Here is a 24,436-nt window from a genome sequence, read left to right on the forward strand (position 1 = left end):
ATAAAAATAAATAAAAAGAAAATACTTGGTTGTCGTTGTTGAATACATACTGTATTTAACATTTTTTTTATTCCCAGAGAAGTGAAATGCAACATCCATTTGAGTTTATGTAACATCCAAAGACTGACAACTCATAATTTCCTAATTAGAGTCATTTTTAAGGCACTCTGCAGAGCCAGCTTTCTTCTCATCCTTCGGTTTTTCTTCAAACTGTGGCAGAATACCTGGCTTCTCTGTCTTCAGTGACACACACATGCTCATGCTTGTAACCTGTACCTCTGTCCTCAACGACACCAAAAAACAGCACAATTCCAAGGGAGGAAAATACACTGGGGGTGGGTGGGTAAGGAGAGAGCAAAGAAGGACACGTGCACATAAATTAACTGATGTGGCAATAGCAGAAGAGCTGGGGAATGGAACGGGGTGGGGTGGACCAGATGGCTGGTGGCCGGTGAAAAAGTAGGCTGCATTTCCCAATGAGGTTTAAATTCACTTAGCTGGTTCCTAAAAAGTTTTCCATTTTTAAAGATAAGGCCAATGTAAGGGGTGGGGGGGTATCTCAAAGTTCTGGACATATATATGTAAGTGTGCTTGCCTGTGCTCATGTTCTTAGGAAGGATTGCTCTTAAAGGTAGGGATGATGAATGGGGGCTCTAAAATGCCCTCCTGAGAAAAAAATAATCTCTCTTACTGGCCCATATCTGTGCCTGAAATTCCCACCATTGGAGCCATTCCTTTGGATTAAGGCATTATCTGTAGCCCCAATGAAAAGATAAATGTCAGATAAATGTGATGCTCAAGTCTTTAGCATCCACCTATCAGAAAACAGGACCCTGAGAGATGAGACTTGGTACAGGGAAAGTCTGACTAATGGGGAAAGAAGATACAGTGCTATGAATGCAGGAAAAATCTGCTTGCCCAGGGAAATTGCTTAGATGGGGGAGATGCAATAGGAAAATGAACTCTTCACATGCCACAGGCCTCCCTTCCCTGCCCACCCCAGCCTCTCTCTCTGTGTGTGTATAAAGTGTCCAACAGTTTTCATACATTACAACATTTTATGTAGATAACTACTATGGTATTCACTTGGGCCCTTAAGGAACAGAGAGTACTCCTCTGAGTGAAACAACAAAGTTCTTGATTCTTTCAGGTAAAATGTTAATACTGTGAAGTTGAAGCCCAGCATCTCCATAGATCCAGGTGGTTTATATGAAGACAGTATAAACACACACACACACACACACACACACACACACACACACACACACACTTCTCTTCTCTTATATCCAGCAGTGGAGACCTTGTCAACATGAGGGGAGTCTCTTAAGTTATCTAGGATCTGGATGCTTAGTGGCTGCTGTCAGGTTGTTGGGCAAGGGACTGGCTTGGGGACAAGGTGACTCCATCCTGTTATCAATGGACCCTCAGGTAATTCAGGTGGCTCTGCAAAGACAGCCAACCTTTGGGTTTTAAACACTGGAATGGGCTTTGCCTTAAGACTGGGATGTGGAGACAGGGATGTCAATATGACTTTTAAACACTTGGAGGGAGGTGTGAGTATGGTAGGAGAAGTTCAGAGAGCGGGTGAATCTGGGCAGGGGGAAGCTTCTGTTTTTCCAAAGGCATGTGCAGGCACCAGTCTCAGGTATGACTCCCAGGTCCTGTCATCTCTTTGGAATCCGTTCAGGTTGGCAGATGGGGAAGTTCAGTGGGGAAGAAGGGCTGGAAGAATGGGAAGGGACTCCAGAGGAAACTTGGGGACTAAAGGAGAATGGGATCTTGGAGATGAATGGGGGCGAAGAAGACAGCAGACATTTCCATCAACTGCATTTGCACATCAGAATCATCTGGGTAACTAAAAAGACTTTTGCTGCTCAGCCCCTTAGAGGCAGATGTGTTTGAGAGGAAACCAGGTATAGGATTTTAGGCTCCCCACATGATTCTGATGTGCATCTGGTATCAAGTATCCTGCACGGGAGCAGAATGAGAAGCCCAGTTCTAAGAGTCAGGCTGGAGTCAGCTGGTCAGTCTTGCATGAGTTGGTGAAGGAGCGGAAGGGTAAGACAATGCAAGGGCAGTGGGCCGGAAGATTTTAAGAGCTTCTTCCTGGACAGTTGAGCCTGTGCTGATTTGTGTGGCATGTAGCTTACTAGCTGATAGTTTCTTATTCCATTTCTGGTTAAAAATCTGGCAGGGGTGGGGGTATTTGGGTACAGGGAGAAAAATTTCCCTCTTTTTTTGTGACTTCTAAGGGGGATCATTTACTGTGCTCTGTGGGAGCCAACAAGACAAATTTGGGGCTGATGTTTCAAAGATGGAAGTGGATTTTCTGCTGCATAATGCAGATTCCATAAATAAATAAATAAATAAATAAATAAATAAATAATCAATGAATATGCCAATAATAAACCAATCAATAAATAACATGCACCATTTTTGCCCTGTTGGGGCACTTCTGCCCTCACGCCATTGATTCTGGTGACATAAACTCTGCCTTTGGTCACCTGAAGGTACCAAGCCTGTCCAAGGTAGGGAAATAATTGCCCTCCGAAGAACTTAGAGAAACCTCAGGAGATGATTGATACTGGCCAGCCATGTGGAGCGGGGAGGAGGGGAGATACAGAGTCTGTTTCCTACCCAAGAGTGCAGGGTAGGAAGGCAGACTTGGGAACCAGGGCTGGGCCATATGAGGTGTCTGCAGTCCTGGCTGACCAGCTTTGTCCTTGGGAGGCTTATGTGGAGGGCTGGGATGAGCTAGAGGTCTGGGTGAACCCATTCTTTCCATACATAATAGCAGGCACAACTCCCACTTCAACATAGCTCCCCATGAGCCAACCAGCCAGCCTGGTTGGACACATGTGGGTGAGGGTAGGAAGTGCTGGTCACAGGATGAGAGGGTGGCGAGGAGACAGGCAGGATGGCACTCTTTTTAATAGGAAATCAGCTGTCCAGGTGTCAGCTTCTGGAGCCACCAGCCATTGCTCATTTCCTCCTCCTTAGTCTCTTGCCATGTGGTTCTGCTCGCTGGGCTTGTCTCATCTTATCAGGAGACCTGCATGTAGACATGAAAACATGTAAATGGAGTGTGCATTAAGACAATGACCAAAGAAGTGCTATTTCTTAAAAGCAGGTGTTCATAATTAGAGCTTTGTTAAGTAGGTTTTCAAGGGGATGATAATGGAAATTTTATGCGAAGTTTTGATACCTTCATGTACATTTCTCCACAAAGGAGACCTGTAACTTCCATCTGTTCTTTTAAAAAATATTTTATTTATAATTACGATTTTAAATATTTTATTTATTATTTTTATTTTATGTGTATGAGTGTATTGCCTGCATGAATGTAAGTGCACCCATGTTGTGCAATGCCTGTGGAGGACAGAAGAGGGAGTCAGATCCCCTGGAACTGGAGTTATAGAAGGTGGTTAGTCGCCATGTGGGTGCTGGGAATCAAGCCCAGGTCCTCTGCAAGAGAAGCCAGTGCTCTTAACTGCGGAGTCACCTCTCTAGCCCCTTAATCTGTTCTTAAAAAGGATTAAAAACTAAAATAACATTAAGGGATTTCAGATCACTTATACATTTAGCCCATTATGAAGCATAAAAAGATCTGCGGAAAGGGGTGGAAATTCAGCCACTGTTCCTTATCATCCCTAGGCACGAGGATTTTCAGGAACTGGACTGACTGGAGTCCTCTGGTGTAACCAGGATTCCTGTCATTGGCTAATTACAACACTCCCAAAGCCCCCTTCTTGACTATGTGCCTATATTGTTCAACTTGAAGTCATCAATCAAATTTTCTTTAGAAAAAAATGTAGAAAATATTCTTTGTGTGGCTCTACTTCTTTATGTAACAGTTGAGGGCCTAAAGAAGTGGCTGTTGAACGTGTGAAGGGAGTTGTGCTGAAGTCAAACATTGGGAATCCTCTTTCTTTCCTGAATATTTTTGTTTGTTGTATTGTGTGGGTGTTGTATACATATGTGGGTGTGTGCACATGTATATGCACATATATGTGGAGGCCAGAGGTCAACATCAGGCATCTTTCTCTGTAGTTATCACCTTATTTTTTGAGTCAGGATCAATGAACCTGGAGCTCACCAACCTGGGTATCTTCCTGTCTGTCATCTCCCACCAGTACTGGGGTTACTGTCATACCTGGATTTTAGGTGGGTGCTGGGGATCTGATTGGAAGCCCTCATGCTTTTGCAGCAATAACTTTATCCACTGAACCATCATCTCTCTAGCCCTTTGCTGTCTAGATTTTTGTGTACTGGACTTGTTTGCAATATTGCTATAATGTCACAAATGTTTTTTATGATTCAACATTAAGTAACATTGTTGCCTTTTCTAGTTATACACATAGCTTCAGTTTTAGGAAGAAAACCCCCAAGCACTTATATAGATGGTCAAATAAGCTTGTTTCAATGATCTGAAAGTAGTACTCAAACCCGTTATATATACAAGTAGCCTAAAATATATTCTAGAAAGTGTTCCTCTCTGCACACTGTCTACCAGAACAGCAGCTGTGCTCTTTGGCATCAACAAATGCCAATTCTTTTTCCTGAAGGAATGTGATTAGCAGAACTGGTCAGAGGTACTGATTGTACTACAGTCCGCCAGCCCTTGATACCTGGCATGTCACAGAATGACAAACATGGTAAGGTAGGGGAGGATGTGGGGTACAATGTAGGAACATGTGAACAGAGGCCTTGAGGCAAACTCAGAGTCAGCCTGCTGTTCACAGACCATACTGCACAGATGTTTGAGTGCAAAGGTCACATCACCAGGATGACTGCCTTATACAGTCACTGCTTTCTTCATTATTTGTCATTTATATTATTCATTATTATATTATTATATTCCTTATATCATTAGTATACTAATTTCAGTTTATATTTTATAATAGTGATGCCTTAGGTAGCATACTTTTTGTATAGAAACTATTTTAATGGAATGATTGAATATTGTCCATCAGTTTTCCCAAGGCAAGGAATAAGAAACTTGGAGCTCTCTGTTAAGTGTGTTCTCACAAGGCTAAACACTTTGTGCGGTGCATATGGCACTGAGAAGATAACTTCTTATTGTTTCACAGATGGAAAAATGAAGGTCAGCATGAAGTCAATTAAAAAATCAGGCCTCAGGGGTTTCAGGTTCTCTGGTCCCCAGGCAAGCCTGTGCCAATGAACATTTTGTTTGGTATATGGAGCACTGGATGGAAACATCTGCTTTACTGGAAACAAAAAGACATGATCATTTTTGGTTGCAGGTTTGCAATTCAACTGAATTTAAAGCTGTTTTGTTTTCTATAGCAAATGTCTTATTTGCCTTCTAATGAATGTGTCCAAAGAAGGCGTCTTTCTTTGATTTTGTTAGTGGTTCTTGCTATTTAAGGCATTTTCTTGCTGTTTAAGGATTCATAAAAATCTTCAGGTGAGAGAAATTGTTTCATTCTCTGATTTCTCTCTCTCTCTCTCTCTCTCTCTCTCTCTCTGCATGCACGTATATATGAGCAAACATAAATAGCAGATAGTGTCTCAGTCTCTGTTCATCTGATATGTATGTGCAGAGTTTTTTCTCTCCTAATTAATTAGAAGTAATAGCTTTCCATAGTTTCTGGTACGTGAGGGAGTGAAGTGGGAAATAATTTAATTGGCTGTCTTGCTTTCAAAGCCCAGTTTAATGAAATAGTTCTCAGACTAAAGTGCATGTATTATCTTTCCTGTTATTTTTCCAATTAACATTTCATTGGATCACGTCTGTGTGGGATATTCTAATTGGCTTCAAGGGTGGGGGTGAAGGGGATGTGGCAGATGGAGAGATAACCAGCTGTCTATTTCACCCAGTGCTGGTGTATGCACTGATGGGGCTGTAGGATTTCTCTTCTCTTTGAAAGAGCAAAAAGTGTTTGAGAGATGTCCTGCCCTGTCACCTTACCCATCTAGGGGCTAGAGAGGGGTTGGGCCAGTCCCCTTAAAGGTCGACTGGATGATGCATTGGATAGAGAGATGACAAAAGGGGCACTTTATAAGGTCCTGGGCTTCCTTGTGATGTATGACCCAATGGTAGAATGAATGACTCCTACTCCTTCAATGGGCACTGTCTCCTTGAGGGCAGGGACTCTGTAGAGGGGCCCACTCTATGAAGGAGAAACCCCACTGAAAGACTTGTTGAGAGAAGGAGCATTTGGAGACATTCCATGTTATCTTCCCTGCTTTGCGCTTCTTGTGAAGGAAGCAGTGAGGTGGAGGAAGATGTGAAGCAGGACAGGAATGGAGAGCAATCCAGACACCAAGGCAAACACAGAGAAAGCTTGATTTTATGGGGACATGCAGGTACACAGACCTGAGAGTGGATGCCTTCTTAGATTCTGAATGTTCTAGGTGCCTTGCTTGGCTCACTGTAATCCTAGGCCTGGCAAAAAGCAAAGTATCTTGTCCTTTCTATTTCCTTGCTCCAGCAATGCTAGCCCTCAGCCAGCCCCCCATCAGCCCCTGACCTAATGACACTAGCATTTAAATACAGCACTGTCTGTGCCCACGTAATTCCATGTGGCTTTGGGTTCTGTTCTGTATCTTAGTTTTTTTTCCCTCACTGCTGCAGTTCTGATGTCTAGTTTCCCTTTTCCTGGCATTTCTGACCCAACACTCAGCTGTTTTAAGGATCAACCCACATTTTTCTGGGTAAGCCAAGGACAAATTTGAGCCTAGAGGCAGAAAAGAGGCTCTATGCTTGGCTACATGGCCTGCTGCCCAGAGTCCTGGCTTCATTTTGTCCTGGTGCCAAGAGGTGGTTAGATCCTCTTAGGGAGCACACCCAGGCCCAGTTGAGAGAGCTAAACAATTTGGGGCTTGGGGTTGGGACTAGGAGGTGAGGTAGCCCCAAGAAAAGGTATGGAATTGGTCCAAAGGAGGCAAAGAAAGTGGGGCCACTACAGGCAGGTGTAGAGAGAGGGTGTAACCAAACATATCTCTCACATGGTAGGACAACCTGGGGGTGGGGTGCAGGGTGGAAAGTACTTTCTCATTTTATTTGCACTAAGATGACAAATCTGGAAAGCTGCTTCCAAATTGTGAGGTTCTAGCCAAAGCTGTAGGGACAGAAAGGCCAGTAGAGACCCACATAAAGATATGAATTTTCCCCTGTATGTCTGCTACCTGAGCCCATAGTGAGGAAAATTCAGCTGTTCTTGGCTGGCTCAGATTGTGTTGGGATTTTCCATCTGGCCCAGTCTTGAGTGGCAACCTGTTGTCTCCAAAAGGCCTCTTGGAGTTCCAGCTACCTACAAGACTATGTGCATTCTCCCTTTTTTTGTGTTCTCTTCCTACCAGGGTGTAGACCTCTCTCACCAGGTGGCCAGGGCTGGGAGAGCTCATAGCTCTCCATTCTCCCGAAAGACCAAGCATTATTTGACAGGAGGGACTTCCTGAAGACGGTTTTGGGTTTCTAAGTGGAAGGGCCTGAGGGTCTGCTAACCAGCTCCAGCCCAGTGTGTCTACTGATCTGACAATATCTTACAGCAAGCAATGTTTAGTTTAGACATCCTGGAGTGTTTTCAGACATCATTCAAATGTATATTGAGGCTGGTAATGGGATCTGTTATAGGAATATACAGCTGACCTGGAAGTGGGGCAATAACACTACATCTCCCCACAGGAATTCTTTTACAAGTGCTTGGGAATGGTCAAATAACCTTGGCTGTCCTTTGGTCACTGAACTGGCAACTCTCTGGAAAACCTCCCATAGGCAGATGTCCTACCCGGGAAATGAGAACCAGATGTACTCAAGATCTCAAAAGAAATTAATGGCAGTAAGACTCTGGGGTAAAAATATCTGTGTGCTTGCTCACTGAGCTTGCTCACTCAGCTCCTGTTCTATCTAAGGATCATTTAGGCTTAATTATAGAGTTCAGGCGTTCATTGGGTTTTTGATTAATTTTCTTTTCAGCCTGGAAAGTGTGTGAGTGTGGTGGGTCTTTGTGCGTGTGTGTTTACATCTTTCTTTGCAACTCAGTTGGGAGCTGGCTCTAGCGATGTTTAATTGTGCCCTCAGCGCTAACAAGAATGTTCAATGTGCCAAGCAGGCCTTGGAAAGCTATTGTTTCCACTGCCTCTGCCCCACGGGCTGCTGGGCTAAGCGCATTGAGGGACTACGGGTGGCAGGGCAGTGCTCAGCTGGGACCTCAGCTGTAGGATGCATGCTTCCTGCCTGTCTTTGTACTTGTGGTGTTTAAGGGATTCAGAGATCAGGAGAGCAGGTTTCTTACTCCATTAATTACAAGGGACAGATAGCTCCCCCACACTAAAGTCCCTGACAGGAATTTTTCTGGGCCAACCTCCCTGGGGATTACAAGGTTCTTTGCAGAAGAAAACAGTGTTCATGGTCTCATTTTTTAATGACTCCACTTGGTAGGCAGGTAAGGACTACATGACTGCGTAGGTGACAGTCACTTGCTTTCCTCTTCCTTTCTTTCCTTTTGTCCTAAGGAGTAAACTAAGAGGCAGCACCATACAGAAAAACAACATGGACTTTTGAGCCAAAAAGGCCCAGTTTGAATCCTGGCTCCTGACATTTTTCTGTTTGTGTGCTTGTGGATATGGCATTTAATGTCTTTCCTCTCAATTTGTTATCTGTAAAATGGGGACACCACCCCATACTCACCAGCATATGACACTTCTTATAAGATTACCTGGGGATGAGGAAAACGCATGTGGAAGCCTTTTGTAAAATATTTTGTAAGTCACTGTTGTTTTATTTTACTTCTCAGAATTGCTTGTTAGAACATGATTTTAAACTTTGAGGTATCAGCTGCTCCAGGAAAGAGGGAATTCCACAAGGATTTATCGAATGGGAGGCAGAAAGGAGACTAGAACTAGCCTCCAAACTTCCCATGTGCTATGAGTCACAGCAATGACCTAAGGATATGACTTGCATGCAGCAGAGAACCTAAGTGAAGGGCTCAGCATCATAACAACTGTCATAGATAAAAAGCAATCTGCAATATTCATTTTTAAACATAATAGTAAAAAGGGTTCTAGGTTCAAATATCTTTCATTTTTAAGCTGATTTGTGGGTGAATGATTCAGAGATAATGAGAAGGTTTCTGGCTGGAGACAAGGGAAACCTGTGGGTCCCAGGTAATATTGCTGTACTGAAAGATGAGATCTGGGAGATCCAAATCTTTTTTTTTTTTTTTTTTTTTCTTATTCTTATTAGGTACATGACCCTGAATTGACAACCTAATTTAACTGGGCCTTAATTTCCTTTGAGATCATAGACTAGAAGATCTCAAAGATGACCTCATTTAAGAATTTAAGATCTGATAAAATGCTCTTTCAAATACAGGAATTCAAAACCTTATGACACTAAGAAACAGTGTATGTGTATAGAAACCAAATACAGTCTGGAGACCACCCACGTAATACTGAAGGCTCAGAATGATCCCCTTTAAACTGATGTCACCTAGCATGAGACCAGACATTCTCAGGGGGAAGGCAGACTGATGGTGACCCTAGTGGAGAACTAAAGGTTAATTATCTCCTGTAGGAGAGCTTTCACTTGGCAATATCCTAACTAAGCTAAAAGGCAATGATGCACAGATCATAGGGATGAAATGGGTCATTTCCCTGTAAAACAATAACTTGAAAATAATTGGCTACAGGGCAATTGAGTGTTCTGCCAGGTTGATTTCCGAACTCAGAGACCCAACTGTACAATTCACAGAAGTAGCAAATGACAATGGTAATATATATTTGCGTAGTGCTTTTAACTTCTATAAGCCCTTGGCTATATATTTTTTCTTCAATTTTTATTACATCATTCTCTAGGAAGCTGCCTTGGGCAATTTATTTTGAAAATCTGAAGTGTGATTCTTTTGAGGAATAAGTCTAGGTAAGTATGCTGAATCTTGCATTATAAGTATAGATATGCCTTTGAAAAGTTATATTATACATAAATATAATTGTGTAAGTCATATCTCATGTGCTGGGGAAATTTAAAGGCTGAAGCTTTGTGTAGGATTTTGTAATGTAAACGTTCCCAATTCTCCATTGTTACAATTTTAGATTTAAAAAAATATCAGGTTTTCTTAAAGCGGGGCTATGTGAATTAGATTCCAAGATCAGTTTTCATTGCCCCAAATCTTATAAAATTGGCACCTCATTCAATATGAGGGAGATATGTCTGCCTATGATGTCAGCATATAAAATAAGTAGCTTTATTCTTCAGTCATACAACTCTCTGAGACCAGCTTTGCCATAAAATGTAACGAGGTGTGGGAAAATGTCAGAGAAACTCAAACGTAACAACGGAATTATTTCTAAATAGAACGTTTCTGGGTCTTCTGTGAGTCACTGATGTGTCCTTAATGTATTACTATAAATAACCTGTCATCAATAACTAACAGTTAAGAGAGGAGATGATGGGTGGGGTGTGAAGTTAACAGTACATAATTTGGAGAGGGCTTGTTGGCACTCTTATGTAAACAAGTAGTGTTCTCTGGGGCTAGAATGTGAAATAAATTAGAGTACACTGCATTTTAAACAAAAGTACCTCTTTGTTTTCATTCTCCATTCCCAAACTCTGGTAGAAAATGGATCTTTGGAGCCAACCACAGGATTTGGAATAATGGCTCTGGACTTGGACTATTCCACCTCTGAAAGTAGGGTTGCAGAATGTACTTTTTCAACATATGGCATTGTGAGAATTGCATAGTTAGTTTACATGGGGGATTTTTGAACAAGGAAGGCTATATCTCACAATCTGCACTCAGGGAAAGCCTTTTGAGTGGGAGCAGGTGATTTAGGCTGAAAGGCCTGAAAACCTTATCAATGTAAAGAGTTGAAACTCATTAAAAGCATTATATTGGCCAAACTCAAAAAACATGGCCACTCATCTTTATTGACTGAATCTGAGCAACACACATTTGCTTAAGATTTTCACTAAAGAGCTATGAAGTCAAGTCTTAGGAAGCATTTGTTTTCTCCCCACAAATGCTAAAGCAGTTAAAGTTGAACTTTGGTGAAACAGAGCTAAAGTTAAGCTATGTGGACATACAGTGCATGTACTATGTGTATAAAGGCCACAAATTACTATGCAGGCACTGCTGGTGAGTCTAGTCATTATGCTGTCTGCGTCCTGGTGTGTGTGTGTGCACATGTGCATGCATAGAAGTGTGCCTTTTCTGTTTCTAAACCATTCAGAAACTAAAAAGAGTGAAAATACTATTCTCATTTGTTGAAATGTTCTGAAACCCTACATGAATTCTAGGCTTATACATCTTTGTAAAGATAAGGCTGGTGATGGGAATAACCAGCTTCAAACAAACTCACAAACTGAGTCACCAAAAACGTAAGGATGGACCTAAATGTCATTGCTACTACAGAATACAGGAAACCACATAACCAATACTGCGACTAACAATACTTTCTTTGGAAAGATGTGGGTCGATGGAAGCAGTCTCCATTGGGTTGCTGATATCAGCACCTTGGACAGTTCCCAGGATGCGTCTCACTCAGCAAGGCACAAAGGGCACCATCGCCCTAGTTTTCTAAGTGTTCCTTTCATTTCAGTGAATGTGTTGACAATCTGATGATCAACTAATATTTGGTATTAATCTGTAATAACAACTTATCCTTTTCCCATCATCCATTCTTTTTTACCACCAGACTTCCATTCTACACGTTTTCCCATCACCCTCCAGTCAGACAAGGGGACAGTCTTACAAACACCTGGTGTGGATGTTTCCACTTGCACTTCTAGTTGGTTGGGAAGCAGCATCTGCCACAGGCACTGTTTAGTTTCATTTCCATCCCCTGCATCTCACAGGAAAGAAATGGTCAAGAGTTCAAATAAAAGAATCATCCTGGTCAGCTCCAAAATATGGCTACTTGCATGGTAATCACAGCAAGTCTGTCAAATCAGTGATTTTTTTTTATTCCTAAAAGAAAGGGGCTTTTCCTAAGAATTATGGTTCTGCCACCCAAGGAGCAGCTTCACTCTTCACAAGCAGCTGCAAAGGCTGGCAAACCGAGAGGTCTGCTTTGGCTCAGAAACTCAGTTTGGCTCCTGCCATCCCTGGCAACCCCACTGCATGTCTCAGTGGCATGTGTTCCACACACAGTTGGCCAGTCTGCTTCTACTTTGGAGGTATCACAACCAGAGGTGGCCCCCGCTTGGGCCTCCACATGAGAACCTGGGCATCGTTGGCATTGGGTTTCACTAGTGCGTTAGGGGGGATGGGTTCCATTCGGCTCAGAATCCGGGGCTGCTCCTGCTGAGTCCTGCCCACCAGCCGGGCCCTCTGCCCCAACAGTTGAAGAGGGTCCACCTCAATGTCCACCCTCATCCTCCACTTGATGGTCTGCAGAATGATCTTCTCCTTTGTGGTGGTATTCATCGCTACCAGCCAGGTAGTGAAACTTTGGTCCCTCTTGATTCTTGTGAGCAGTGGCACATTGCTGTCACTCACGGGCACTGCCCATGTCACACTGGGGTAGAAGTTGTCATTCATGCTGACGGAGAACCTGGAGATCTTGTTGGTGGGGCCAACCAGGGTCACAGTTTCTGTAGTGTTCCCGTACCAAGGGTAGCTCACCCCATCTGAGTCACTGATGGCTTTTACTCTCCCTTCCCTCAAGTCAGGCAGCTCCCAGCTTGACCTGGCAAAGCAGAAGAGATGTACAAGAAAAGAAGAGGCTGAATGAATTTTTTAAAAGTTGGAGAGGTGCCCACCACTTATTAATACAGACAAATTGGGCAAAATGGGAAGTTTGGAGTGGGAATTTAGGTCAAAAAGTTCTATGCTGTGCTGTTTAAGGATTAAATGAGGAAAAAAAAATCAAACCAGAAAAAATAATAAAAAAATACAATGCCAAAGCAAGTTAAATAAAACTCTAGCTGACCCAGTTGAAAATATAGAGCTCAAAGAAGCATTTTAAGACCACAAACAGCTTTAACTCATTGGGATGGTGGTGATCAGCAGTTTAGAGGTAACCCCTGGTAGGATACGCTTACTTAGGGGAGGGAGTGTGTGAGCAAGCGACCGAGTGAGCAAGCAAGTGACCAAGTGAGCATGCGTGTGTGTGTGTGTGTGTGTGTGTGTGTGTGTGTGTGTGTGTAATCTGGGGAAGAGGTGACCTGAAATTTCATGTACTTGGAAGGGGGAATCAGGTGGAAAGGAGGAATAAAGGAGGCAGAGTTCAATGTTGTACTTGTTCTTAGAAAAGCCACAGTAGCAGAATTTCTACTCAAGGAAAAAGCTGGTTTAAATACTACTGTAAGCCAATCCAGCATGTAGAAAACACAGAAAAGGAAAAGCTGATACAAAAAGAGGTGACCTGAAATTTCATGTACTTGGAAGGGGGAATCAGGTGGAAAGGAGGAATAAAGGAGGCAGAGTTCAATGTTGTACTTGTTCTTAGAAAAGCCACAGTAGCAGAATTTCTACTCAAGGAAAAAGCTGGTTTAAATACTACTGTAAGCCAATCCAGCATGTAGAAAACACAGAAAAGGAAAAGCTGATACAAAGAGTATTGGTCACTTCTGGAAGCTAACTGCTTTGCGGAGTTTAGCTGCAGGCTGGCACACATGGGCCCTCATATGCTGCTCTCTCCTTGGCTTCAAGTCCAGGATGGAGGCTTCATTGCCTAGTTTGGTGACCTTGCCATTCTGGTTATCCATCTACTCCTCCTGTCCATCTTTCATTCTTGCCCAGAAAGATAGAGAACATGTGCCCACTCTTAGTCCTCATATCCTCCACCCAGGGACTGTTGTATATACTAATAATGGTAACCACAATAGCAAGGGCTGTTACTTATGAAGCCACTTACCCTGTCCGTTCCAACCACTGTGTTAAGTCCTTTATGTTATCTCAGGTCATGTTCAAAATATTCCACAATATAACTGAATTTTATTTCTGTTTTTTCACATGAGAGGACAGAGGCTTAAAAATGTTAAGATAGGTTATCAAGTGTTTTGCAGACACTAAAATGTTAGACTTTTTTTTTATTCTAAAGGCTATGATTTTTACCACTACCACACTGCTTCCAAGTGCCCTTGCATGGTTAATGGAGAAAGCCACAGTGGAGGGTACTTAGGCTGTCCTATGAGCTAGCAGCTCCCAGGGAAGCCCTGGGGAGTCAGATTGGACGCTAATAGGAACATTCTCCATATGTCTACACTTGCAACCATGAATGATAATAATGCTTGGCCAATAATACCTAAGAATTCAATAATTAAAGAAATGTGACATGGGGCTGAAGAGATGGCTCAGCGGTTAAGAGCACTGACTGCTCTTGCAGAGGACCCGGGTTCGATTCCCAGCACCCACATGGAGGCTGCAAACTGTCTTTAACTCCAGTTCCAGGGGAATCCGATACCTTCTTCTGACCTCCGCAGCACTGCATGACACCAGTGCACTTACATACATGCCGGCAATACAATCATACACATAAAATAAAAATAATAAATTAAAAATATTTTAAAAAAGAAACATGACTGTTTCATTCATCAGTTAAGAGTTGGTGGCCTTGTTTGATATAAAGTTCTTCCTTAGAAGTGATGGAAGATCCCACAGGGCTCGTCCAAATCATCTAAAAGGGAGTTGCGTGCTCAAGTTGATGCTGATAACGTCTCAGCATCCCATACCATCACTTGGGGGAAACACTAACTGCTGCCTCTGGCTAATCCCCCATGGTACTTTCTATGCTAGTCCATCATAAGTGAAAACTGGACTGCCTGGGGAGGAGGTAAGCCCACAGCTGTGAGAGCCTTTTCTCTTTTCTTTATGCCCTTGATAACTGTTGGGAATAATTGTAGTGTATTATGGGTGGCAGAAGCTAAGTAACAGGAACTGACCTGAATGCAGTCAGAGAGTGTTCATCTTACTACACGAGCTAGTGAAGCTATGCCAGGGGAGCTCCCAGATCATCCACAGTCAATTCTTACTGTACAAAAGGGAATGTACATTGTTTGAGTGTAATATAATTACGTAAAGAAAGGGTCATAGTGATGGAGACCCAATCTGCTAATCTGCTTGCTGGGTTGATGAAATGGCCACACTGGAGACAATGTGTCCCAGCTAAGAGACCAAGACAATTTATCAGTCATCAGACAATATTTCTGTGTTGCCTGGTTAGTGATCAGAAACTACTGGCATTTCCTGAGTGACTTGAGGGCAGATGTTCCCAGCACTGCTGGATCATGCTTATTCCCCAGCCTTTCTGGGCCAACTGCGGCATATCTAATCTAGTGAATTTTGTTTTAAGTGGGTGTATTTCTTTTTCTACATTTTAATTTCATTTTTTTTTGGTCTTTTTTAGGCAGGGTCTTCCTGTAGCCCTTGCTGGCCTGGAACTCATTATGTAGACCAGGCTGACCTTGAACTCACAGAGTCTGTCTTCCTTTGCCTCCCAAGTGCTGGGATTAAAGGCATGCTCCAGTGCACTTATTTTTTTATAAAAAATATTTTATTTATTATTTTTATGTATATGAGTGTATTGCTTGCAAGTATGTAAGTGCACCTGTGTCATGCAATACCTGTGAGGGTCAGAAGAGGGAGTTAGATTCCCCTGGAATTGGAGTTGCAGTTGGTTATTAGGCACCATGTGGGTGCTGGGAATCAAACCTAGGTCCTAGGCAAGAAGAGCCAGTGGTATTTAACCTCCGAACCATTTCTTCAGCCCTCTGGACGCACTATTTATTCTGCTATAAACACTGAGCTTTTTAGGATAGGCTATCTCACTAGTCAATTCAATTACTTTGTCTACAGAGACTTAACTCTTTACATTTTGCCTCTGTCTTCCTGCCCAGAGCCAAGAGCAGAGACCTGGGCCCACGATCTAGAGGTCAGTCTGGTAGGAATATAATGAAACTTAGTTTGGTTCTGGGTTTCCTGAAAAACAGAGATGAAACAATGAGGGGCAACTTGTGCTGGTCTCAGGAGAGAAGGAGGAGCCCTCTGGCTCATAGGATTCTCTGGAATAAGAAATATAGCAAGGTTCTTAGTCATCATAACACAGCAAAGACATCTGGCCGAGCATAGTTCCGGGTGTAGTGACCTTGGTAGGCTCCACCTTAGTTCTACTCACACTTTTGTCTCTTCTGTGGCTTCTTTTTTTTGGAATTACCTGAGTCTGATACAGCATCTCTTCCACAGTCCCATGAAACCAGTATTTACTTCTGCCTTTCCAGAGGAATGGCTTAATTTTGGAAATAATCAAAATTCAACACAACTTAAATCTTGTGAACAGGAAGTGGTTTTCTATTAGAAAATTATCACATTTTTATTTCTTCTATGGAAAATAGATCCCAGGATAGTGGATTTTCTTTTTCTTTTTTTTTCCAAAAAAGAGTTATTCTTATAAAATGCATTATTGGTTTATGTAGATGATAAAATGGCTTTGGTAATGGTTTTCAGAGATGTCCCTGAAAAGTTCCAAGAATGGTAACATCAAAGTAGCATCTCAGGGACCATTAAAAAGCACACTGTGGCCAGGCATGGTGGCACATGACTTTAATCCTAGCACCGGGGAGGCAGAGGCAGGCGGATCTCTGTTAGTTCAAGGCCAGCCTGGTCTACATAGTGAGTTCCAGGACAGCTGGGGCTACAGGGAGACCCTGTTTCAAAAAGACCAAAAAAAAAAAAAAAAAAAAAAAAAAAAAAAAAAGAACACTGTGAGTGGGACCCTGGAGGCACTTCGGGTCCTACGTGGCCCACCCTGACCTTCTCATTCCTACCATAAATTAGGGTCTCCTCCCCTCTCTGCTGATTCCAACTTTCCAGGTCAGAATGAAGGCCATCTTTGGATCCTCCCATCTCTCACCCAGACTGCCATAGCTACTGAAACACTGCATCTTGTGACTTTGGCCCCATTACTCATGCTTGAACTTATCTCCTTTACTCCATACAACTCTCACAGCCTTCACTTAATCCAAGTCTTCATCATCTTTGACCTGGTTTTCTCTAATGATCCATAACTGGTCTCTCTGTAGCCAGTGTTGAGTCTTCTCCAGGTCATCTCATAGGCTGCACAAGTTTCAGAAGCTGCCTTTTCTATACATAAAATCCTTCTAAGATTCCCCATGCAAGGAAATGATTGGCTTGTTCACAGAGTGAAATTCAAGTTTCTTTAACAGTGGAGACCCAGTTCTCTGGTAACTGGTCTCTCTGTCCCCATGTACCATGCTGTTTCTCACCTTTGCCCCTTAGTTCATGCCTTACCCTCGGCCTACACTGATCTTCCTCCTAATATAATTGCAGGGTATTGAACCACTCACTCTTTGTAAATCATCACACGAACGATCACCTGTACCCTCAGGAAGATCTATTTTTCTATTCATCCATGGATATGTCCAGATCTGCAGGTGCCAGATTATATTTTAACTCCTAGTTTATGCCTATTTTCTCCATTAGCTGACAATTTCCTTGAGATTATGACTTATTTGGAACCAATATCTAGCACATAACTGGCATACAATTAAAACATTTTTTCTTGGATAGTCCCACATCTATGAGTATATGAATGTGGGTTATATAAAAAAGGGGATACGCTGGGGCTGGGGAGATGACTCAGCAGATGAAAGCACTGGATGCTCTTGCAGAGGACCTGGGTTTGGTTCTCAGCACCACAGGCAGCTAACAACCATCCAAAACTCCAGTTCCAGGGGATCTGACATCTTCTTCTGACTTCCATGGGCATTGCATGACATGGGTGCACTTACATGCAGGAAATACACTCATACACATAAAAATAAAAACAAAATAAGTAAATATTTAAAAAAAGAGGAAACAAAGTTGGGAGGAGGGGTGAGTGAATGAGGGGTAGATCCAGGAACAGTTACAGGGAGTAGTGGGTGTGTGAATATGATAAAAAATGCATTGTATGCATATGTGAAATTCTCAAAGAATAAAAATATTGTATTAAAAACCTTAATCTTTCTACGTTTTATCTGAATAATTTTCATGCCTATATCCCTGGAGTTTGGTAGAGCTTGTGTACAATAAAATATTTTATCACAGTTTTATGTTTTATATATTTTCTCCTCTTTAAAAAATCTAACATCTGTTATTCATTTAAAATCTATTATTAGGATAGCCTCACACCTTGCACAAACAGTATTTGTTCTTAAGGAGGAGGCAAGCCACACTTCAAATGAATGAATTAGTAAGCATGAATATATTTTAATGACTCTTCTTGTCATAAGGCAGTAGAAGGGAGAAAGCACTGTGAAGGAAATGGATTATGCGGAATAAAGACAGGCATCAGCTTGGAGGTTTCGTCACAGGCCAAATGACTTCGATCATCAACAATGCAATGCGCAGGGAACAAAGAATAGACTACTTGGAAAGGTGAGTATTGGGTAGAGTGAGATTAAGGCAGAGAGCCGGACGGTCTCAGTTTGTGGAATGTCGTTAACAATGGACTTTGGCATTTGGAGTTCATCCTAAAGGTAGTGGGACTTGCACAGTAGAGTGTTATACCAGAAAGAACAGTAAGGTTAAAAGGAGAATTTGAGAGTTGGAAGGAGCTTTTGCAATACTCTAGATAATATTTATTAGGAATATTAGTTTTTGTGGATTTTTTTGAGATGGGGTCTTATGTAGCCCAGGCTAACCTCGCACTTGCTATATTACCTCTCAAGTGCATGGATTATAGGTGTGCACCATCACACCTGACTTACATGATCTTTTAATGGGGCCTTCACCTAGGCTGAAGTCTGAAGGGAAGGAGGGGCCATATAAAAGAACTACTACCAAGGTAGATTTTCAGAGCTTTGGTAACTAATTGTCTATTACTGACAAAAAAATACAACAAAACAGTCACTCAGAAGAGCTGAGCATGATTGACTGGGGTATGCATGAATTTATAATATCATTCATAGAAGGAACAAACCTGTGGTCTCACTATCCCTAACATCCTATACCCATCCCTGAACTCATACTGGTGTTTCAGGTTTTAAAACTCCTGACTTTTTATGAGAGTGAGATGAAGCCATGTTTGTCTTGTGTCCTTTGCCCAGAACATACTTCCAGGTACATGGTGTGTGCTTACTACTCTTTGTTTATTCCATAGTTCACTATATCTTTCCCAGTGTCCTTTTCTGGTTTTTGTTTCTTAACAGCTTAAGTCTGTCTTTTGTTCTTTTTTCCATCTATCTTATCTGGTCTCATAGTTTTAAAGTATCATGTACACTGACAATTTCCAAATTTACATTTTCAGGCTAGATTCTTCCCTGGGGCTTCATATCCATATTCTTAACTGTCTATTTGTCAAAATTTTAGAATATCCCTTGATACCCTTTCCCATTCCACATCTACCTAATAACAAGTCCTGCTGATGCTATCAAATATATCCAGACTCTAACTTCTCCTGACTTCAGCACCACGATGCTGGACCAAGCTAGGTGTTTCTCCTGGATTATGTAACTGCCTCCCAACTGGTCTTTCACTAATACCCCTGGCTCTGCTGTCCTGGGTATTTTCAACCTTGCAGCCATAGTGATCTTGCTGGACATATGTGAAATCATGTTGGTCTCCTGCTCAAGAGTTTCTATACCTCCTAAGTGACTCAGGAAAAGCCCAAAGCCTTTGAAATGGTTTATATGGCTGCACATGATCTGGCTCCTCATTTCCTTGCTGACTTCCCTTCTTTTCTCTCTCTTTCCTATTCTGGTCTCTATGTGATCCACTGAAAATGCCAGGAAAACTTCTATGTCAGAGTCTCCAAACTAATTTTACCTGGAGCATTTACCCTTGGATACCTGAAGACCTGCTCTCTTGCAGCCATCATTTTTGGCTCAAATACTTCTTCAGATACCTGGTAAAATAGCAACATTATGCCCAGCACTCTACTATTATTGATCCTTCTTCATTTTTTTCCTCTGTAGAACCTTCTAATATACTATATAAATGTCTTACTTTGTTAATGGTCTTTCTTTCCTCATTCCACTTCCTAAATGTAGCTACTAAGCAGGCAAAGATTTCATATGTTTCAGTCACACTATATTTCTAATATCTAGAACAGTGTCTGGCATATAGAAAATATCAAAAATTATCTTCTGAATAAGTAAGCATTGAACTGACCTGATCTGAATGTGACGAGACAGAAGAATGTAAGAAGCTGGGCAGTGAGGGAAGAAGACAGATGAAGTGGAGGGCTGATTGAGAGTCATGGTTGAAAGAAGGACTTCTGGGGGCCAAACTGTCTATGCTTTACAACTGGGAACTGAATAGAGGTTCTCTGAAAGAGCATCAGGTGAAAGAGTCTCTCAAAAATGAATCTATAAGTCATACAGATGGAAAGGTGCAGGGCCAAGATTTGAACCCAGGTCTCTCTGACATCAAACTCTGACTTTTCTACTATTTTTCTGGCTTATCAACTATTGTACTTGTGAGAAGAGCTCCTTTGAGCTCTTAACCTCATACTTTCTTCCTCTTCAAAAGAATTCTCAGGGCTGGAGAGATGCTCAGTAGATGAGACACTGGCTGTTCTTGCAAAGGACCAGGGTTCAGTTCCTACCACTGACACAGTGGCTAACAACCACTTGTAACTGCAGTTCCAGGGGATCTGATGCCCTCTTCTGGCCTCCATGGTGCACTTACATATATGCAGGCAAAAACTCATGTGTAAAAGAAAAATAAATTAAAATTAAACTAAAAATTTAAAAATTCTCTCTTTTTTTTTAAAGATAGGGTCTCACTCTAGCTCAGCCTGGCCTCAGACGTGGGACAGTCTTTCTGCCTCAGCCCCTCAAGGGTTAGGATTATGGACATGGACCACAACACTCAGCTTATCCTTTTTGCCTTAAAGTCTTTTGTGACTGACGTGATCAGAGGAAGTACCAAATCTGCTTTCAGGACATGTGGGTATTCATCCAAGTTAAGAGACAACTGACCTTAGGCAGGTCACCTCTGTCAGCCTTGGGCTCCTCATGTGTGAAATGGGAAGAAAACCAGGCATCCCTGCATCTGAGTTATTGCAAGGATAAAACAAAGTGATGGTATATGAGCAAATGCTTTGTAAAGTATAATGTGCTCTGTCAATATTACTTATTATTTCATTCTTTGCCTTCTCCCACAACGTTTCCCCTCACTGTGATAAACAGTGTTTTTGTTTTAAACAATCAGCCATTGACCCGAAGCTCACAGCTAATGCACCCGCCAATGGGCCTAATAATGAAAACATCGATTATTGCAACCTTCATGCTTTCTGCATCTCACTTTTAGAAGAGGCAAATCTCAATCACAGCTCATGCTAAGCATTTCATTCAAATGACCCATCTCTGGGTTAAGGTGCAGGCTCCCTCAGACCCAGCCAGTGGCCCCTGTGTGCGTGAGGGCCCTGAACAGAGCAGACTCTCTGAGAAGAGTCCACTGCGTTCCCCCTGATCTCCTGAAGCCATGGAGAAGCTGGGGTCAAGGCTGGTAGTAGTCAGGAGCTCTATGGATACTAATGTTCTCAGATGGAGAACAGGAGGCAGGGGATCCACACATGAAAGATGGAGAATTTCAGCCTTCTAGGGCAGGCTTGAAATCCAGGATGCTGCATGAGCAGAGTCTTGGCCTGGCCTTACAATTTAAAGGGACTCACTTTGTTATCTTCTGCCTATAGCCTTCCACATTGGATAAAGAGCCTGTGGAGTGGAAACTATATGCCCCCTCTTTGAGATCACTCTCTGGGTCCATGGAATCTCAGTATTTCCAGGCCAAATGGTTCTGAAGATGTCTCTAGGGTCCATGTAGGCCTCTGACCTGGTCTGTGTCCCCAAGGATGCTTACTCTACTGTGTATGCATTTCTGGGCTGAAGGAATAGCCAGAGGGTAGATGTCTGAGGGATATGCATGGAGTTTGGGCTCACATGTTGTGCCTGCATGTGCACACATGATGGTGCATGTGCTAAAAGGCCATTGGTGGGAAGGGAATTGGGTAAGGTCAAGGGCTAAGACTCAGCTCTTTCTATGCTGCTCTATACTGGCATGGGCTTAGAGGAGTTCAAGAATCCTAAATTTGAACCCAACTTTGTAGTTCTAATAGAGGTTTGTGTGTTAGATATTAGGTTTTATCAGAACTTTGTAGTTCTAATAAAGGTTTGGGATAGAACCCATTTGATTCGGCATTCTGACAGTTTGACATATACTTAAATGTTCTTAAATATGGTACTCAGGCTCTTTATTCTTCAGCTGGAGCCCTCAGATATCAGAAACATGTAGACATGTAAGCTGTGAATCCTCAGCACTGAAATCCTGGTTAGTTCCTACCAATTTTTTTTCTCTTTTTAAAAACATGTTTTTACTCACACCTGTTTAGTCTTAACACTTACAAAGTACTCGCACAGATAGCATCACATCCATGTTGTGCATTAATTACATGAAGTGGGTGTCATTCTGCATCCTGTCATGTAGAAAAGAACTTGTTCAGGGTCACCCAGCCCAAGATGGTGACTGAATGGCAAGGTAGAGGCCTGATTTGAACTTACTTGTTTTCTGTCTCCTTGGTATTAAATGACCCTGGACTTCTGAGAACTAAGAACAGTGATAGATGACATTGTCTGATACACACTGCTATGACCTTATTAGCTGTTAAAATATTGAGACATTCAGAACAATTGCTGAACAATCTCTCCTGCTCCACACAGTGCCTCCTCCCTGACTACCTGGGTTTACCCAAGCCTCATTTCCTAAATCCAGTTTAAAGCGTTAATGCAGGCAGAACAGAGGACCTCCAACATCCTGTTCTTGTGAGGCTGAGGATCTGTTCTGATAATACCACCCCATCATAACTGACTTTTAACTTTCTGAATACTGGCACTGTGCTGAGAGTTTGTGGTCTAACCACTGTGTTGGGCCTGCTCTTTAAAGAAATACCAGCCACTGACTTAACTGTGATGCCCTTAGGGGGTGGGCAAGAGGCCTATTCTCTTTGTCTTCATGGGTCAACCTAAGGAATTTTCATTCTGGGATGTGCAAAGCTTTGTGAAGAGAATACCACCTTCTCGGAGAACTCAAGTTTTTCTCCACCTAGTGGTGAGGAGAGCACTGCACTTCCTGCACAGGAGCCTCAGGCTCTGTGTCATTTCCCGCTTTGCAGCACCTCTCCTTCTGAACTCTTCCCTGAGAGGAGCTGGTAATAGTCCTTGTCAGGGGGCTGGAGAGAGAAGGGGTGTGGAGAGGTGAGGGCTGTGGTGGAGGCAGAGGAAGTGAAGAGGACCTAAACCAAGGCTGTGTGTCACCTGATGAGTCACCAAGCCCACTGCCTCTGGGCAGCCATTCAGCCTTCCCAGCCACTATTTCCAGCCCTGGCCCTGGCCCTGGCCCATGTCCCAATTCTCAGATGGTTTGCACTATGATTGCAGAGTAAGTTTTAAAATTAGGATTTTCCTCACTCTGCACTTGTTTATGTCAGACTCTGAGAAGCCTGTAAATACTAACCGCCCACCTCCCCTTCCGCCCCCTTCCTTTCTGACCACATCCTTTTCTCTCTGGTACACAGAGAGGCATTTTTCTCTTATTGCAGAAAAGAAAATTTCCCATGTTTTCCAAGATTCATAAGTACTGGGAGAGGCCTCATGTTGAAGTGGAGGCCTCTCTCAGTTCCTAGCAGCATGCTTGATTGAATTTCTGTAGCATCAACATCTCATGTTGTATTTATCCTTCACTATGTGGAGGTCAGTTATTCCACCCAGGATCTCATTGGTCTTTGCTGACTTCTTTGACAGCCCTGAGATCTTGGGTTGGTGGCTAGATTTCTGGGTCATGTCTGAGGATTGTTTGCCTCCGACTTTAATTCTAAGCTTCTTGGAGCAGAGCAGCTTTTCCTCCTAAAAGCTGCAGGAACCAGCAGCCTTGCACCTGCTTACCCACACCTGCAGGGCAGTCATGCAGACCCAGTCAGGTACAAGGATCATGCCCACTGGCCTTACAGCAAGCCCTTTGACCCTGTAGCATGCACAAAGCCTAGTGCCAGGCAAGAAGGAGTCCTTTCCCCATCCTCAAGAAGTTCGTAACCCACTGGGTGATGGGCCAGCTGCTGTCCCATGTTCATGCTCAAGTGCTGTGTGGAGTAAGAGGGAGCAGTGCTTGGTACATAACAGGTGCTTTATAAATGGAAACTACCATGCATATTGCTCTTTTGAAACTAATGTTGACTTGTTGAGGCCTTAGATCCTTCAAAAGAACCTTTCTTCTACTTCTGAAGGTAAGAATAGAGTATTTCACTTTCATCCTGAGGAGGTGACAGGAGACCAGAAAGTCGCATTTCATTTGTTTAGGGAGGACTAGAGAAATGACCCAGCCATGGCGCACACCAAGTAAACACACTTTCCAAAGTTCTTTTTGGTAAGCACCCTTGGTTCTAACATTGTGGTGGTCTTTTTGAATTACACAGAAGACCTACCACACATACACACATACACACACACACACACACACACACACACACACAC

At 42.7% G+C, this 24,436-nt stretch overlaps 1 protein-coding gene across 2 annotated transcripts in view; it reads right to left on the reverse strand.

Moving 5' to 3' along the window:
- Nucleotides 1–209: 209 nt before the first annotated feature.
- The window catches only part of Fam78b (family with sequence similarity 78 member B), a 96,688-nt gene continuing 72,461 nt past the window's right edge, over nt 210–24,436 (reverse strand). Inside the window, exons 2-3 of one of the 2 annotated variants that reach the window (XR_001872808.2) lie at nt 11,725–12,654; nt 210–3,052 (exon numbers count right to left, since the gene is read on the reverse strand). Coding sequence is in view for 1 of the 2 variants with exons in the window: in XM_017801979.1 (XP_017657468.1) it covers nt 12,132–12,654 (523 nt within the window). In the remaining variant the exon portion in view is untranslated. Of the gene's footprint in view, nt 3,053–11,205; nt 12,655–24,436 lie in introns of those variants that run through there. The other variant, XM_017801979.1, reaches the window with a different exon arrangement.

This window comes from Nannospalax galili, unplaced genomic scaffold (genome assembly GCF_000622305.1).
Source record: "Nannospalax galili isolate Female #2095 unplaced genomic scaffold, S.galili_v1.0 scaffold383, whole genome shotgun sequence".
Classification (NCBI taxonomy): Eukaryota; Metazoa; Chordata; class Mammalia; order Rodentia; family Spalacidae; genus Nannospalax; species Nannospalax galili.